Source organism: the organism of the source record quoted next, unplaced genomic scaffold (assembly GCF_019419815.1).
Source record: "Pyrus x bretschneideri cultivar Hongxiangsu unplaced genomic scaffold, Pyrus_bretschneideri_v1 Contig6, whole genome shotgun sequence".
In the NCBI taxonomy this organism is placed as follows: domain Eukaryota; kingdom Viridiplantae; phylum Streptophyta; class Magnoliopsida; order Rosales; family Rosaceae; genus Pyrus; species Pyrus x bretschneideri.
The window spans coordinates 3,212,159-3,229,476 of NW_025999798.1; the positions used below are offsets into that span (position 1 = coordinate 3,212,159).

A 17,318-nucleotide genomic window follows, 5' to 3' on the forward strand; every position below is an offset into this window, starting at 1 on the left:
CTAATGGGATTTTGCTTGTGGTTCAAAAACAACAACAAAAGTGACAAAATCCATTGTTTTGTTAGTCTTTTGTTTCGGTGTGTTTGCTTGTATTCATCTTTCCATGTACTTGCTTTTCCTCTTTAAAGTTTAAGCCATCTGTTATACTTTAAAGATTTCTCACGTTGCTGTCCCTCAATCCCCATGCATGCCGTCACAACTCGTCAACTTTTAAGTTTCAATCTTCAAGGGTTAATTATTTGTTTAGTATACCGACATACTATGTAATCGGTGTGTATTAGCCATCTCTTGCGTTTGTGCTGTTTTCACATTAACACGATATGGTGATCCCGAACTTCAAATCACTGGCCCACCCAGAAATCGACAGCTGAGCAAAAAACCAGTGTATGTCGACTATCTGGTGGGGTCTTGGTACCACGGTCCAGAGCCATTGTAAGACTGCCACGTGTATAGCTAGACCATACATTCAAAAAGGTACCTATTAGTTGGAATGGAGTGCCAATTGGATGAAGTTGGACTGTGCCGCTGTGGTATTGTAAACGAGTCGAGTTGTCCAAGTTTTGAAGCGAGTCATATTTCAGTTCAGAACTACTTTGAATTGGGTTGAATCGGTTGATCATGAGCTTTATCCCAAATTGCATTTGGGTATAGGGGCTGTTGCTTGGGGGTCACATGCATGGAGTCAACTCTTTGTGGGGAGAAATTCTAAGGTTCAGCGTTTGGATCACGTGTTCATGCGAACTTCAAATACAAAATTAGAACACCACATACCTCACCCCTCCTAATTTTTCATGCTAATTCTATCCCACTTTAACCCCACCCTCCCTCTCACATCAACCCCAATCCAGTTTCTTTACCCAAGAACTTCCCGATTGTGAGAATTATACAGCAGTCCTCAACCAGCATTTCTCGAAGAAAAAGTGGTGAAATTCAATTTTCAGCGCCAGCCGAAAAAATTGATGTAGATCAAATGCACGAAGAACATGCATGTATATATATTTTTAGTACGTATTATAGAGCTCTCAAATACATTAATTCACTTATGTGTATGTGATTTTTCTATGAACTCTCACTACCAAGAAAACAAGGCCAATCAGAAGCCACCTAATTAAAAAGGAGTATATAATAGAAGTATGAGACCAAAAATACAAAACGACGGATCGTTGATCACACAGTTGACTTCTGAATAATAATTAGTCACTCAAGATTGTATTACCGATCATGCAGCAGATGGAGCAGGACGGTATGGAATGGTTGGCTCCGGCATGGAAGCCATGATCGACGGCGGCTTTGAGAAGGTTTCTTCCTCCGCAGTTACTGGGTTTTCAGCCTTGAAATCCAGGGACTCGTCGTTGTAAATTTCCCACCATTTGGCCACTAAGACCTTGATATCCTCTCTGTCCATGTTAGCTTCCTTGCCAGTATACCTCCATGGTTTCGATCCCTATAATTAAAAAGAAACAATTCATTAAGAGTGATTAATTAAATTAAATATGCGTAATCAATCTGTTAAATAGTACTTACTGCAGCACAGTAGTGAACCACGTTTACTTGATCAAGCTGCACGTTCTCTGGGTGGCGCCAAAGATTGGCTAGAACTAGGTTGTATATATTTGGTATGGGTTTGTATGTCTTTTGGAAGAACATGTTCAAGAAATCCTGTAAAACAAACAAAAAGATTTTATTAATCTCAATTCGCAGTGAAATTATTATGTAACATGGCAGAAACAACCCCACATAAATTTCGCTCAGTTAATTTAAAAATAATCAAAATTTCCAATCAACTTTCCTGTTCTGCAAAAGGGGTGGGTGGGACAACTTGCAGTGTCTGAAGAAGGCTGTTGTAAGTCAAGCGGCTAGGCTCGAACACAAACATTCCGGCGTTGAAATACAGTGGAGGAGGAGAGCCCATGTCCGCAGGCCATGAAACCTTGTCAGGGCACTGCTGGCAATACCCAATTTTGTATTGAGGTGAGTGACTCCATGTTTTCTCACAGAAGCAGTCCATCACAGCGTAGAAGTAGCCATTAGGCGTGTCAAACAGGTGATCTATGTTCTCATACACTTGGATATCCGCATCCAAATATATCATTTTGCTGTACTCCACAAACTGCATATATATAAGTTCCATGTACTCAAATATATACTGATGCCATGTATACATATTTATTGTAACCATAAGAAATGCATGTGCGCATATTTTATTCATCAGACAGTCTGATATTATGTTGCACGACAATTGATTTAAATCATTGGCAGACTTATTTCATTCGACAATCGGACAACATATTAGATGTTTATACGTTATCATGATAACTATCAATATGTGGTATGGTTTTACATACATTCCAAATACGGAGCTTCGAGTAGTTGATGACATAGTAGGCCATTGCAAACTTGATCTGGTTCTCAGGAGGATAAATAGGTTCGATCTCCTGGACAATACAGCCCTGAGACCGCAAAATCTCACGGTGCTCCTCCGGCACGTCCGGCAATATTGCAACCACAAGAGAGTATTCACTCTTCACTTTGCGTAGGCCCTTAGCCAAACCCACAACCCCTTTGACATAATCAGCATTACCGGCTAAAAATGTCACAAAGGCCCTCTTGGAGTAGCCTGTAGTAGTACTGTTGCTGGTTGCCTGCAACACATCGGCTGGAACTTCTCGGGGTGCCATTTCCTTGATTTTGTGTGATGAATAGTAATAAAGGGAAGATGTTGGGGTGATTTGGAAAGTTGCAGAGAGTGGTTTGATGAAAATTATTAGGTTGGTGTGTTGAGAAATGAGGAGTGTGGGGAAAGTAAATTTGTTACACTGATGAAGCCACCCTACTAACCTTTGTTCCTGAGTTGCAATCTTGCCCCTTTGGATGCTTTAAATAAACAAATGAGGACTAAATGCATGTCAGATGGAACCCAAATGAAACCCAAATGCAAAGTCCCATTTTTTTTATTTTTTTATTTTTTATAAATAATGTTTTATTGGGGTTTATGATGGTATTGGAGAGAAATAAAAAAACAAGAAAGAATGAATGAACAATGTTTGTTGTTCAAACCCACCATTCATCTAAATAGGGTAGCCTTATCATCAAGAATCCAGATGGACGGCTGAGATTAATGGGAAGGTAATAAGGTCATGGCCAATAGAAAATACAGGAGGCTCCATTAAGAATACTATGTAATTACTTGTGATGGGGGAAATGTATTAGGCATCAAGTGGGAATCATTTTCCGTTGTGGAAATATGTTTAAGAAAGTTAGCATCAAAGGGTGGAGTACTCGGCTGAAGTGGGGCCTTTGATAGAGAAATGATCATTTTTAGAGGTCGATGCCAAATTAAGGAGAAAATTTGGTAGGGTTTTTGTCCACGTCATTTAGGCGACTATTTTCATATAATCATGGTATGCGATTCTTGTATTTTGATTTCATCTGATTTTGTCACAGATAAGAGTTAACAAGACTATCGAATTTCATTTCAGAATTTAGAGAGGTTTGTTTTTAGGCTCAAACTTAATAATATCCATTAATTTCTAAAACATGATTAATACTACGTACATGAGTTTAGCATATATATTAGAATCTTTGTCTCTGTAGTACATATGAATTTAGTGTATTTATTAAAAAAAAAACCATAATTAATACAAAGCTTGCCCTAAACCCTAAACTTTATCATTGAATTAATCAAGGAAAAATCAGATGAGGGTTTTCATTTTGATGAGAAAGTTTAACAATAATTATGCAGACTGACTAGCTTAATGATTTGGAAGATTATTGATTAATTGACATCTGGCATATTCCTCTATACCAACAATGAGAAAAGAAGGAAAATACAAACAAAATGATGGAGAAAATATGGTTGAGACCATGCATTAGCATGTGTGATGACAAGAATTAATAACAAGATTCTCAACGTCTATGAATTTGAAGGCGATCGATGGACGAGGAAGTTCAAAAAAGTTTTGTTTATATATGATCCATGCACCCAAACAAATTACCAAAGTTGTATTTTTCTCCGTATTAATTAAATAAAGGGGCTTTTAGATTCAAGTCCAAAAACGTAGAGTGTTTTTAGGAGTGAGTCCAGTTATCTAATTATATGTTTTTATTTCTTTTATACTCATTTTATATTTTCTAAAAATATTAAAAATCAATTAAAATATTCTAATATTATGCATTTTCCAACTCCAAAAAAATATATTTAATATCTTATAACAAAAAAACTAATATACTATCGTAAATTTATCTACAAAACATTCTACTCTAACTCAAGTAACAAATATATGAATGTATATAATACCTATACGTGAGATATGAAACTTAATTAAAAGTTAGAAAAAACATAACATACCTCCAAGCAAGACACATTAATCTGTAACATATTGATTATAAAAAAAGAATTTGTCATATAGGTAGATAAATATAATTAACTTGTGATATAGGTTGATTATAAAAATTAAAAATAAAATCTATAAATGGGGTTTAAAGTAGGAGGAAGAACGAGAAATAACAAAAAGATAAATAAAAAGAAATAAGCAAAGAGATAATTGTGAAGAAATTTGATTTTTATAATAAATCTTATCATTGAACAGATAACTGTTGATAATTAAATTGCAAGATCCCACATCGTCCAGGGGTGTAGATCTTCTATGCCTTATATATATATTTCCATCTCTTCCTAGTATGAGGTCTTTTGGGAGCTCACTAGCTTCGGATTCTGTAGGAACTCTGAAGTTAAGCGAGTTCGGGCGAGAGTTATTAAGAAGGTTTTTTATAAAATAAAAATAAAAGAGAGAGAGAGAGAGAGAGAGAGAGAGAGAATGGTATATGCATGCACTTGTTCCTTAAGAGTAAGTCCTCAAACAAAGTATTTGGTATTAATCGTGACTGATAAGAATTAGGGTTAGCTTTATTTGCCCTTTTTCTTTTGGGCTTTTACTGCAGACTCCAGCACCCTGTAAAATTTTGTTTCCCGCAGCTTTCTCACATGCATATTATATATATCTTGAAAGACGTATGTGGTTTTTAACAAATACCACACAAATCTCACCCAATAACGAATTCTCGAGGAGGCAGCAGATACATAAAAGTTTTCCTTCGTTGAGAATGTCACCGACGTCATTAGAAATTTCGAAATATTATTTACGCTTCAACTACCATTTACTTCGAATCATATTTTGTAATTCATAAATTATGACAATTGTGATTATATTTATTGTTTAAATCATTAAAGAATGTATTCAATCATCAACCGCCACATTATGTAACCTACAAAAATATGATTTAAAAACATGATCTTCCTAACATTTTTCTAAGTGTATATATTAATGGTTGATATGATGTTGTCTGGTTGGTCGCGACAAGTTAGCTTAAGCTAATTAAGAAAAAGTTTGTAATATATAACATGAAAAACGTTCCAAAAAAGCAACGCTTGCTTATCGATCTGATAGAGAACGATCATCTCTTCCTTTGATTAATTACTTACAATTACATATGTAATCTGATCTTATCTATGTATAACAATGCAAAAAGTACCTGGTGAATCATATAAATATAAATATATATATATATATGTGTAGATAAACGAAAAGATCATTCAAAGTAGATCACCTACACCTCAAAGTGGAACCATATCATCTCCAGGAATTGCGCACAGCAGATGATTAGGCCCTATTTATTATGCCTTAAAGAAAAAGAGAAAGAAAAAGAAAAGGGAGAGTACTCCTTGTTTCATCGATCTTGCTCAACAATCTTGCTCAATGTTGGTTTGTAAAGGGCTCCTTAGTTCTGTAGGTTGCAGCCAGTGTTTAACCATGGCACAGAACTGCATACCCGAAATTTTGTCCATGAAAACTTTATTAAAACGATAATTATATCAAAGAAAATCAGCATTTAACCATCTCGTTGTTATCCTCAAAACGACATATTATGGTTCCAAATTGGACACCAAGGCTCCAACTTGTGAAAATTGAAATTATGTTATTTCGGCTTCACCTATCATAGCGGTTGTATAATCTTATCAAAGATTTAGGGTTGGAGGAGTACTAGATCGAAGAGTAATTTGACGCTCAAACATGGCAAGAGCCACAGGTAGGAGATATTCTTTGGTTTGGATATTTTATTAAAGCTAGCTGGCTTGTTTTTGTATGCATCTGCATGCATGCATAACTATTGTAGATGCCCATAATATTTAAGGAAAATTAATGAAAAATGCTTGAAAACTTTGAGTTTTAACGATAAGGACAAAATAAAAGGTAAAGTGAATAGTACCAGGATTGATTTTTTAGTGTAAAAATATGATTTTTCGTTAAAGTAAACAGTACTTGAAGCTTTTTGTTAAAATTCCCTAATATTTATCCATCCATCCATGCTTGCTTTTTTGAAACTGCATGTTATATTTCAATTTTAATTGAAGTCAATCAAAAATTTTCACTTTAGGGAGAGATAAGTCGATAGTAATTTTGATTTTATTTGAAAAGAAATCAAATTAATTATTAACCTATGTTTAAAGTGAAAGTGACTAATGACCTATTTGATGAAATACATAATTATTTATTGATCTAACCCGCATTTCCTATTAAAAAAATTAACACACGAAAATGTGAAAATTTTATTCTCCAAAAGAAGGTTCCAAGGCAGAGATGGTGGCAGTGGCATGGGCATATTTGCATGGAGAGGCATGCCTTGCAACTTTTTGACAGCCGAAAATTGACTGAAGGACAAGTGCCCAGCCGATTTTTGATTCTCTAGTCTTTACAATGACGTGGATATTCATGCACAAAATTACAAAATAATCCAAAACTGTTTTGTTGTGAAGCGGGGGATATTTCATATTTGTGTACGACCTTCACCCGTCTCTAAGTTGGGACCAAAAACGGGATTTTATTAGGATCCTCTATGTTTCTCTCTCCGGAGGGTCCCGAGCCTCGGAGGCTGGTAATCGATGGAACTCCAAGACAATTGGGGCCCCAAGATGTTGACGCTCTGGCAACCAAAAATATGCGCACACTCTGGCCTTCTGTGCAATCAAGTACCATATATGCTCACTTTTGAGGAATTTTTTCGAGAAATTTTTCTCATGTCGCCAATTCATTGGACACATAGAATTTTTTTTTAAGAAAAATTCAAAAAAATTTTTCCTTTTAATGAAAAGTCATTTTTAAAGGTATAATGATTAGTACCAAGAAAATATATCAATGTGATTTTTCGTTTAAAGTGAACAATACCAGAAGTGTTTTATTAAACCTCCATTTTTTTTAACACATGACAACTTGACAAGTGGTCGTGCCCCTAGATGGACCTAGTGGGATGTTTTTGGGTCTTGGACGGATGAGTGACATGGTACCACCACCTGCACTCTAAAATCTCTCCGTGTGGTTCCGCATCACTGAGAAGTCTTGCATGGCAAGAAACAAAGCACGGCACAACACAACCGCCTCCGGTCGCAGTTAGGGGCTTCGAATTTATGCAATAAAAGATGCGAAAAACGGCAGCACGGTAGATACAGCAATTACAATTCAGAAACTGTATCCAAAATCCAACCAAGAGCTCAAATGTACACATTTGACCAACCCCACTCCCACTCCCACTCCCACTCCCACTCATTCATTCTTTCTATCATAACATAATATAAAAGGTCTTCCTCCTAGACGAAATGAGAAATCAAAGAAGAAATACAAGATTTAACAACGATTCAATTGTCTCGAAAACAAAAAAAAGAACTAGATAATGTTCACCCCTGCATCCAGAATTTCCGGTCCACAAAATGACTCCTCAATACGATCACGCCTGCAATTAAAGGACGAGTATGAGAAACCAGAAGGAGGATTCAAATGTCACAATAGTATCAGATTTCTGAAAAGAGATTGTCAACCAAGTCATGCAGCACGAAAGCCCTGCTGTGATGGTTATAAATAAGTTCGGTAATTACACACGTTTCACTCTAAAGAAATATAAACCAGTGAATGGGGAACTAGTTTACCTTGTTAGCAATGTTGTTGGAGAGCCAATCGAGCCCCTCATATAGACCCTCCCCAGAGGTTGCACAGGTGCTCTGAATGTACCTGGAAAACCACACATTGCATGTTAGACCTATAAAAGGTCAAACAAATTGTATCACACAAGGGGAAAGAAGCCCATCAAGATTACCAGTGACGCTGTCTCAGAGAGTGCAGGCCAAGCTTATCAGTGATTTCAGCAGCATTCATTGCATTGGGAAGATCTTGTTTGTTAGCAAATACGAGCAACACAGCATCACGCAGTTCATCCTGAAAACAGAATATTCCAATTACACTAAATAATTCAACATAAATAACTTGTTCTGATGTCTCCAATATCAATTAGGTAAAACCTTTGAAAGTGAACATGCATCAACAGCATACTAAACTAACTTCAGAATGCTGCCGCTTAAGTCACTGCATCTTTATCGTCTTTAATTAGATAGAAAACCTTACGCTGTGTTCATATGAACACATAAACTACAAGTTTCAGCCCATTCATAATCCTAAATCTCATACCCTCAAATCTGGGAAATTCCAGAAGTTGAAAGGATGAGATTTTAAAACATATCAGCACAGAATACAGGGTACGCAAACAAAGACAAATAAAATTTCTTTAGCAACATGACAACAAACCTCATTCAACATCCTATGCAATTCGTCCCTTGCCTCAACAACACGGTCTCTGTCATTGCTGTCCACAACAAAGATAAGACCCTGTGTGTTTTGGAAGTAGTGCCTCCACAATGGTCGGATCTGAAAGGAAAGAAATATGATTTACCAACTTGTCACCCACAATTTTCAAAATCTTTCAAGTCTTTTAGACAAAAACAAGTAGAGAAAACTTTTGGAAATCATCAAAATCTCTTTAAATAACTTTACATCGCTCAGAAACATGAACTAAACTTCATACCTTGTCCTGACCCCCGACATCCCAGACAGTGAAGCTGATGTTCTTGTACTCCACGGTCTCCACATTAAACCCTGTCGATCAAGTACTCTTTTATTCATTCTACAATTGTATTATTTCAAAAAAATCTAAAGAAAAATAATTAAAAAGCCTAATGAACTTCATAAAGGAACAGTCTACTGTCTACAGAACATTGAAATAAAAGAAAAGAAAGCAGAAGAAAAAAGCCTTTATACTACTAAGTTTAGCAAAAATACCGTTTCTGTTATGTTGTGACAAATTTATCTTTAGTTGCAAACTCACAAGATGATTAAAATAAAAATCATTGCTATTATATCAAGCAAGAAACAACATTCTCTTTCAGATCACAAGCTACGTCTCCCAACCATAAAAAATCACATTGGAGTTATAGCGATGTGTTGCCATCCAAACCATTTAGCGTCTTGGAACACAAGTTTCGTTTCCATCAGATCAACCATATCAAACATTAAGATCAACATTTATTACACAAGTAGATTAGAATGTCAATTAATTGCAGAAGAATTGGTGAGGAATATGATCCGATGCTAAAGTCTCTACACATTCTACAAAGCTGACATAACAATGATGAGCACAAAATTGCTTAATAGGGGAAGAAGGAACTCACCGATGGTGGGAATGGTTGTGACGATCTCACCAAGCTTGAGCTTGTAGAGGATGGTGGTCTTACCGGCGGCATCAAGACCAACCATCAGAATTCGCATCTCCTTCTTGGCAAAAAGCCGGCTGAAAAGCTTCGTGAATGTAAGCCCCATTTCTGGCTACGGATCCCTACATATCGAACCACCAACTCACTTACATCACAGATCAAACTCCGGCAAGGCCGAATGTAAAACGCTCTAAAGGCAATCATTTGCAAGTTCATATTATCTGACGCATTCAAACTAGTAACTATGCGCCATGCAGCAACAGATCAAGCAGATCTGGAGTTACAGCATCGCAATTTAAAACATTTGCAATGAAAAGTTGGAACATAATCATAGAGATCCGAATCAATCGAATCAGAGTGAAAAATCAACACAAATCTCACGGAATTTAGCATTTTACCACATCAAACACAAATGAACCTTAAATCTGACCATACTTCACGAAATTACCACGAAATCCAAAACAAATCGAGCGCAAAAGTACCGAAATCCAACGGAGAACGGTGAAAATGCGATGAAATTCAGAGAAATTCGAGATCTGAGAGTCGGAATTTACCTTCGATGAGCTTTCGCGGAGGGATCTTGAAGATGGAGATCAAGGGAGAGAGAGAGAGAAGGAGACGGAAGCTTTGAACCAACGCGTGAATGTGCACGGGTGAGGATCGTCAACTGGGGGTTTATAAACTCGACTATTTTTTACGTAATTGATTTGAAGTACGAAAATGCCCCTACAACGCTAGGCCTGCGGGTGACGTTGTGTGTCCAATCAGTGCCCGCCATGTCACTGGTGATTTAAAACGACGACAGATGCGCCATCGTCGCGTCCACATTGTAAACAGTGTCTTGTGTTCCGTAGGGTTTAATGCAATGCAGCCGCCACCGTCACCAACGGGATTTAATTGCTCCGACAATATTTATTTAAAATTTTGATTTATTACCGCTCAGTACTAAAGTTTAGTAAAATTATATTATTCTTCCGAGTCTAATATATACCGGATGGAATGTACAGTTACAAATCTAACAGTTAAATACGTTTCACTACAACATACACTTGTGTATGCTAGAAAATCCTATAGGTCGTTAACGTCTTTCGCTTTGTGCCTGAGTCTTGTCACGTGCCTTCGTATCTAAACAAAGTAATAACTATAAAATAATTAATTATCGGACATCAAAGTGATTTATTGTACGAAGAAGAAACATGTAATTTATATATTTTGATCTACAAGTCCCACAAGTTATTTGTTTTTTTTATGCGAAGGTGAAAGAAAATAAATGTAATTTATAATTTTATTTACTTAAATCTATGCACAATAATACGGGCTGCTTCTTTAAATTTTCATCCCATGCGCCCTGGAAGCAATCCACTGTTTCTTCAAGCATATGCCCCCTTCATCCTATTTAAGCTCAGATCTGAACCTGGAGGAAAAAATAATGAAATGCAATAATTCAAGATCTGAAAACATAAACCAACTCCAGCATCATTACCAATTTTTCCACACACGTTAAGATAAGATGAACTTTTATGCAGAAAGTGCAAAACTGCAAACAAAAACGAGGGAGGTGGAAATTACCGGTAACTTTCAAAGATGTAGATGACACCCGACTTGTTTCAGGGATCAGCGCCAGTATTGAGCCCACCGATGAATGGTCTCAACCATTTGAGGAAACAATGCGCTGACACTCTCATTGATCAAGTCCTGGAAGAAATGTATGCAAGCTTCATCGTCCAAGTCCAACCGGAACTTCTCCTGGAGCTATACATATCAAAAGAGTCGCCATCAAAACAAACATTAGATTTACGATCACAATGATTATAATCGCAAAGAAGTCACCTTGAGGATGCCTTTTTCAGGATCCGAAGCTATGTCAGGAATGTTGGAACCCGCCATTAGGTGAAACAGGTTCAAGATTAGGTTACTGGATTTCCTAATAATGTTGTATGCTTCGCAACAGTAGGATTTGAACCTTGTATAGTACTGGCTGCAGAAGTAATATAATTAATCAAACCTTGTGTATTCCTGTATGCTAATCTTGCACCCATTATGATATGGATTTCATGCCATTAATCTAATGCCACCCGATCTAGCAAACATGACGAAAATAAAAGCAACACAGAGAAAAAAAATTAATCATCAAGTACCTTTCAGCTCCACCCATAGCCTCAACCATTTCTTTGCAAAGCTTCATTGGCGGTGGAAATGGCTTTGGATCACGACCCAGAATGAAGCCAAAATCAACATGGAAAAGACGTCCATCATCCACAAGGAGAAGGTTATCAAGATGCCTACATGCGACAAATTAATGCTTTAAATTTATATGCATTTCTACTGCATAAGCAGAACATCAGTCGTGTAGATAGAATACTGTGTCAGGCCAAAACAAAAAAATGATTGACTACGAATGGTTGACCATACTTACGGCACTGGTAGCTATATAGAACTTGAGGAAAGAAAATGACCCTCATTTCCAAAAACTTGAATGATGCTTAAAACTTTTTTACTCCTTGTTTTGTCTTTCTTTTCTTTTCTTTTCTTGAGAGAGAGAGAGAGAGAGAGGAAGTTCAAAGCATGGCATCATCTTCAAATCCTCACCTGTCTCCAATGCCCAGTATATATGTGATAACAGAATAGCCAGCACAGCTTTTTATAAATGTTTCCAGACAGGTAGCAGTAATACCAAACGGTCCATGCTCATCTGGATGAAATTTCTGCAGGTAGCTTGTAATGCTTCTATGCTCTGAGAGAATCTGGAAAAGAAAACATTTTACCATATATAATAAATTTAACAGACTAAAATCAAGATACAACAAAACAAGGTCATCAATTAATGTAAGCATTGAGATGACATCAATATCTATCAGGAACCTTTAAAGGGTTTAATACCTGTGCTAATGAGCGGGATGGTATGAATTCTAGCATTCCTTCATCTTGCCCAGTCGCAAGAACTCTATAAGGAGTTAAGTGCAGATCAAGATTTTCCAATTTCAGCAATCGATCCATGAGATATACCATTTGAACAACCTACAGGAAGCACAGATCCACTTGATCAGAGTTCCCAAGTGTGTGCATGCCACAGCCACAAGGGTCTATGTGAAGGAGAATACTTACTAATTGGTCTTGGCGGATATCATCCCCCTTCTTAAAGATAATTTTGCAACTTCCCCCATTTGCTGCTCGGAAAGTCAAACGCAAAGGATGCAGTGCACTTTTGAATATTGATGACTCAGATGGCACGATCCCAGTGATGAGGACTCCTGGAGCCAGTGGTGATCTTATTGGCTAGAAACATCACAGACCAACATAGTCAACACACAAAGATACAATTGGTGAGGCTAGAAGGAATTTGTAGTTTAATAGATAATAAGATCAGTAGACAAGGAACTTCAACCAAAGTATTACCTCTTCAAAATACGTAAGTTCGCTAAGAAGACCAGAAAGCAGTTGTCTAAGCTTTTCAATCTTCTTCTGGGTATTGCCACGTACGTTTCTTACATCTCTCATTATTGAACACAACTGTGCAGTCAATTCTGTCTGGCGCACCAAACTTTGCCACAGTTTAAATCCATCTTCATCTCCTTGCACACCAGCTGGCAACTGATATAAAAATTTGGATACGGTTTATTTCCATTCTGGCTTCAGCCAATGAAAAACTAAGAAAGGCATTATCATATTGACCAAATAGATAGGTAATCCCAATAGCTACATTTGATGGTTGGAGAATCTACATAAATATTTATGCTATTCTAAGGATCCAGATTCACCAAATCAAAACAGACAACACAAACGACCACATCATGGTAGTTTATGAACTCTCACCTTCATCATATTCTCTTCCAGAATTTCGTAGGTACAGTAAAACCGTTTGGCATATGCTGGATCATGAAGTTCTACAGCAACATACCAGCGTAGAAAGCTAGCCAACTCAATGTTTCGTAATGCTGTCAGATCAAAGTATAATCAGGATGCCTTTAAAACCTAGATACTGTGAAGAACTGAAGTGTAGCCTTGCACATCCATGCACACATCCCAAAGAAAAACATTACAAGTAGCATGAGGGTATGTGCATGTGCATGCACAGCATACAGATATGAAGATAGTATCTGACCACATACCACGTTGCACAAGGAAATGAGAAAGACGAGATTTATCAGAGCGCTCAAATCGAAGAGCCTGAACCAGTTGAAGTAAGTAACACTGGAGCTCTTCATCGTCAGCTCTTTCAAGAACACTGACAGCATATGCACGAACCTGGTAGGAGGTATTAAAGTTGGGCATTAGTCAGTTTCAAAATAAATGTGTAAAAGATTTTAAATAAATCAATGATGGAGAGCTATATGTATCACTACATAACACACTTTTCACCTCCCAGATCAACAGAGTTATTCTTATCTAGGACATCGTATCCCATTGCTCAGCATGACAAAGAGAGCATGGAATTTGTAGGTTGTACTTATACAACAGATGCAAGATGCAATTCCCTCTTTTCTTCATGATCTTATTCTTATATTCGGCCTAATCAGTAATCAGCTACCATGGGTTTGGAAGGAGCAGAATGGCAGAAAAATTTATATGGTTAACTTCAAATCCTAGTGATTAGGATCTGAAACTTGATTTTAACAGGAGTACGATGTTAAAAAAAAAGTCCTACAGGTAACAGTTGTATGACAATAGAGAATAGGTAACAGCAGCTCAAGTGTTACAGACATGCCCACCTCTTCACTTTCAAAAACAGGAGATAGCAGCTCTAATGCATCGCAGACATCAATCATGCTCCATTTGCCCATCAGTTCTAACGCTTGTTTTGCTTCCTGCAAACAAATGAATATGGAATTCTTGAAAATCTAATCTATTTCTTATTCCTTAGTGATAAAGTTGGCATAAATGAGAAAGAGCAAGGCAAGTACATGAATAAGAGATAGCATTCCAGATATAAAATCTGTTACTTGTCAACTATAGAGATCAGCAACAGTCCGCATAAAAGTAACTTCTCGTGTAAAAACTGAACCAATGATTGATATTTTGGTATAACGCTATGCATATTGCCAAAAGTGCAATAATCCTAATTGGGACATCGATTGTCACATATGAAGCTAATAGCTGGCCTGCAGCTTACTAGTGATGAATAGGAGTTGGACCGAAGTCCTAAGATCAGCTACACAAGCTCCCCTTATACATAAGCAACAGAATAAGCTGGAAATAAGAAGTATTAAAAACAATTTTATTACAGGAGTTAAATAAAACTGCATGCAGTAGTAATATGGCACATGAACTAATGGTTAAAGAGGAAAATGATGAGAAGGAAGAACAAAGAAATGCAGACCTGAACATCACTCCATTCAACACATCTGAGGAACTTTGTGAGGGCCCTCTTCTCTGACATCAATGAGAAACGAAATTTCCAGAGGAGCTGCCTCTCATCGCCACTCAAAGTCCTTGTTGGTGGGTATTTCAAAATCCAATGTATCGACCTACAGGAAAATGAAAACAATTATATACCTCCAGCTTACTTAATAAAAAAAATCAATCAGAAGAACATATAACAGTGTTGTTGAAACAAACGAATATGGCAAATTGAGAAGACTGGTCCATCTAAAATAAGACACTAACAAAATCCAATGGTAATTAAATCAACCATTACACAACAACTGATCCCAAGTGAGAAGTATCTACCTATATATAATTGGTACTATAAAAGTAGAACAGAATTCCAGCCAATTAATCAGCAACATGAGTTTGTATGAACGTAGTTATGACAATAAAAATTAAGAAAACACCATTAATCAACATATGAACCTTTAGCGTAAATTTCAAACTTACTTTCTTTCGTTGGAGCTTGGTTTGAGATCCCTGTCAATGATACCACGTGTTAAACTCCTAGCAAGTTTTAGTTGCTTGTTCTCTGATGGATTTATCTTTCCCACTTCCGGGTCCCAGACCGTGACAATTTCATTTGATGAAGCTATTGGGGATGGTAATAAGAAATTTGTCCCTGATTCCTAGATTCCAATAAATAAAGGTCAGTGCTAGGCAAAATCATCATCCACGGAAAATAACAACTAAAAGCTAGTTACTTATTTCAAGATGTGATAACAATAAATCTTGAGTTTCAGCGTAAATGAAGAGTTTAAATTGCAATATAAGTATGCATTTGTGAAAAATAACACCAACTAATTAAATATCAAAGTCTAACCAGATAGTTATAGTTAAATATCATTATCAGCCAACAGGTAATTTTGTCAACTTCAGATTAGTTGCAGACTGGGGTTACCTGGAAAACAACACGATGTTCGAAACTACAGAAATCGACAACCAGGTATAAATGAAAACTTCCATTTTTAGAGCTTTCACGTTCCTTTATTCTCTCCATAGCTTTAAAAGCCAGGCGGTCCAGCCAATCAACACATTGGACCTGCCCCCTCTCATACCTATTCACTAGCTTCTCCAAGCGTTCCAACTCCCCGCGCTCATGCCTGGGGACCTACAAAAAAAATTAAACGAGGGATACATAAACAAAGCTAAACCGATTAAGGAAACTCAAGGAACAACGCTAAGGCCCCTATCTGTAACTGCTTAAAAAGAAACAATCAGAAACCTTTCCAGGAGTAGAAGTAGGAAATGATCCATCTGCTACTTTTCCCTTCCAAAGCCTCAGCTTTTGCTTCCCAGTTTTGAGTTGCTTTTTGCTATTAAAAAGAAGAATTGTAGCACCACCAACCAACCCTTCATCCTTCCCACATGAAACATCCCAAACCTATAACTCCACCGAGCAAGAAGATATCAAATGGGAATCCTCAACTACTAGTTAATATACAAGGGATTGCACAAAACCCAATTGTTTAAGATGTGAAGTGAGAGAGGAAACATACTGTCAAAGCAAGTTGTGAGTGACCGGTTAAGTCTCGGTATTTCGTACTCAGAGTAATGAGTTCGTTCCAACAATATAATGGCCCTGAAGATTCCAACCTAGCAGAAGATACAAAAATTCAAAATCTATAGAAACAGCATTGATGCAATTGACCTAAGGAGAAACCAGTGAAGGGGAAAAGAACCTTGTCCTAGTCGGAAGCCCAAACGGAGCACCATCAATGTACAATGCGCACTCCACATACAGCTCTGGTCTTCTCTCTTCTGTTGCGGAAGTGGGGTCAACGTCTGCGGTGCGTAAAAGAAATTGAATTGAAGAACGTTGACTGAGTAAAATAATTTCTCGGGAACCAAACGGAAAATCGAGAGAGAACAAGTACCGGAGCTAGGGGACTTGGGGGGAGGCAGGGCTCCTTCTAGCCGTTCGATCCGGAAGGTTACCGGGAGGTTGATGTCGCAGGACAGGAAGAAGCGGAACTCGTTCCCGCTCATCGCTTCTAGGGTTTTAGGAGCTGTGCTTTCTCATAATTTAGGGTTTTGTGACTTGCGAATTGAGGGAGAAAATCGAATTTGGGTTGGGTGGAGGACGTGATTTTAATTGTGAAGCAGAGTTTTCTGAATCGAGGTCGCGTGAGCAATGCGAACTCGGACGAGTTTTTGCCCGAGCAGAGATGGGAGGAGGAAGGTTGCCACGTCAGCTTGAAGCGGGCGGAATTTTGGGGCGTTTCTCTTTTAGGTTGTCAGACAGAAGCCCTTCGCTCCGAAGTTATGCTCTCTTTTTTCTTTTTCTTTTTCCTTATTTTGCGTTATTTTTTTTTTTATCCAATAATCAAAACTACATATTAATAAATCACTGTTTGTCAAC

At 37.4% G+C, this 17,318-nt stretch overlaps 3 protein-coding genes across 4 annotated transcripts; all 3 read right to left on the reverse strand.

The window, feature by feature from the left end:
* Nucleotides 1–962: 962 nt before the first annotated feature.
* LOC125471669 (galactinol synthase 1-like) lies at nucleotides 963–2,948 on the reverse strand. Its single transcript, XM_048572365.1, has 4 exons — nucleotides 2,346–2,948; nucleotides 1,790–2,110; nucleotides 1,525–1,659; nucleotides 963–1,444 (listed from the first exon to the last, which is right to left on the reverse strand). The coding sequence occupies exons 1-4, from the start codon at nucleotides 2,676–2,678 to the stop codon at nucleotides 1,220–1,222; spliced, it is 1,014 nt and encodes a 337-aa protein (XP_048428322.1). The 5' UTR covers nucleotides 2,679–2,948; the 3' UTR covers nucleotides 963–1,219.
* A 4,265-nt stretch (nucleotides 2,949–7,213) lies between these two features.
* Nucleotides 7,214–10,297, reverse strand: LOC125471553 (ADP-ribosylation factor 2). Of its 2 annotated transcripts, XM_048572100.1 has the most exons (7): nucleotides 10,147–10,297; nucleotides 9,551–9,714; nucleotides 8,908–8,978; nucleotides 8,631–8,750; nucleotides 8,146–8,264; nucleotides 7,979–8,060; nucleotides 7,214–7,785 (listed from the first exon to the last, which is right to left on the reverse strand). In XM_048572100.1, the coding sequence occupies exons 2-7, from the start codon at nucleotides 9,696–9,698 to the stop codon at nucleotides 7,780–7,782; spliced, it is 546 nt and encodes a 181-aa protein (XP_048428057.1). In that variant the 5' UTR covers nucleotides 9,699–9,714; nucleotides 10,147–10,297; the 3' UTR covers nucleotides 7,214–7,779. The 2 variants fall into 2 exon arrangements, with proteins under 2 accessions (XP_048428057.1, XP_048428056.1); XM_048572099.1 differs by lacking the exon at nucleotides 7,214–7,785 and having other exon boundaries at nucleotides 7,970–8,060.
* A 470-nt stretch (nucleotides 10,298–10,767) lies between these two features.
* On the reverse strand, nucleotides 10,768–17,170 carry LOC125471550 (phosphatidylinositol 3-kinase, root isoform). Its single transcript, XM_048572094.1, has 18 exons — nucleotides 16,834–17,170; nucleotides 16,639–16,741; nucleotides 16,456–16,552; nucleotides 16,182–16,340; nucleotides 15,858–16,067; nucleotides 15,407–15,585; nucleotides 14,910–15,057; nucleotides 14,302–14,397; nucleotides 13,702–13,837; nucleotides 13,406–13,527; nucleotides 12,989–13,183; nucleotides 12,698–12,868; nucleotides 12,473–12,610; nucleotides 12,182–12,336; nucleotides 11,731–11,874; nucleotides 11,423–11,570; nucleotides 11,162–11,344; nucleotides 10,768–11,006 (listed from the first exon to the last, which is right to left on the reverse strand). The coding sequence occupies exons 1-17, from the start codon at nucleotides 16,943–16,945 to the stop codon at nucleotides 11,207–11,209; spliced, it is 2,451 nt and encodes an 816-aa protein (XP_048428051.1). The 5' UTR covers nucleotides 16,946–17,170; the 3' UTR covers nucleotides 10,768–11,006; nucleotides 11,162–11,206.
* Between the last annotated feature and the right edge of the window lie 148 nt (nucleotides 17,171–17,318).

Bases quoted from the DNA above. Each gene is read 5' to 3' on its own strand.
- LOC125471669 (XM_048572365.1), bottom strand. From the start codon at position 2,678: ATGGCACCCCGAGAAGTTCCAGCCGATGTGTTGCAGGCAACCAGCAAC. The intron at 2,111-2,345 runs GTATGTAAAACC...ATATATATGCAG, and splicing joins CGAAGCTCCGTATTTGGAAT to TTTGTGGAGTACAGCAAAAT. The intron at 1,660-1,789 runs GAAAGTTGATTG...TTTGTTTTACAG, and splicing joins CCACCCCTTTTGCAGAACAG to GATTTCTTGAACATGTTCTT.
- LOC125471553 (XM_048572099.1), bottom strand. From the start codon at position 9,698: ATGGGGCTTACATTCACGAAGCTTTTCAGCCGGCTTTTTGCCAAGAAG. The intron at 8,265-8,630 runs GTTTGTTGTCAT...TTCTGTTTTCAG, and splicing joins TGCATAGGATGTTGAATGAG to GATGAACTGCGTGATGCTGT. The intron at 8,061-8,145 runs GTAATCTTGATG...GTGGTTTTCCAG, and splicing joins TCTCTGAGACAGCGTCACTG to GTACATTCAGAGCACCTGTG.
- LOC125471550 (XM_048572094.1), bottom strand. From the start codon at position 16,945: ATGAGCGGGAACGAGTTCCGCTTCTTCCTGTCCTGCGACATCAACCTC. The intron at 15,058-15,406 runs GTAAGTTTGAAA...ATTTTCCTGTAG, and splicing joins CCAAGCTCCAACGAAAGAAA to GTCGATACATTGGATTTTGA. The intron at 12,611-12,697 runs GTAAGTATTCTC...TGCTTCCTGTAG, and splicing joins ATATCCGCCAAGACCAATTA to GTTGTTCAAATGGTATATCT.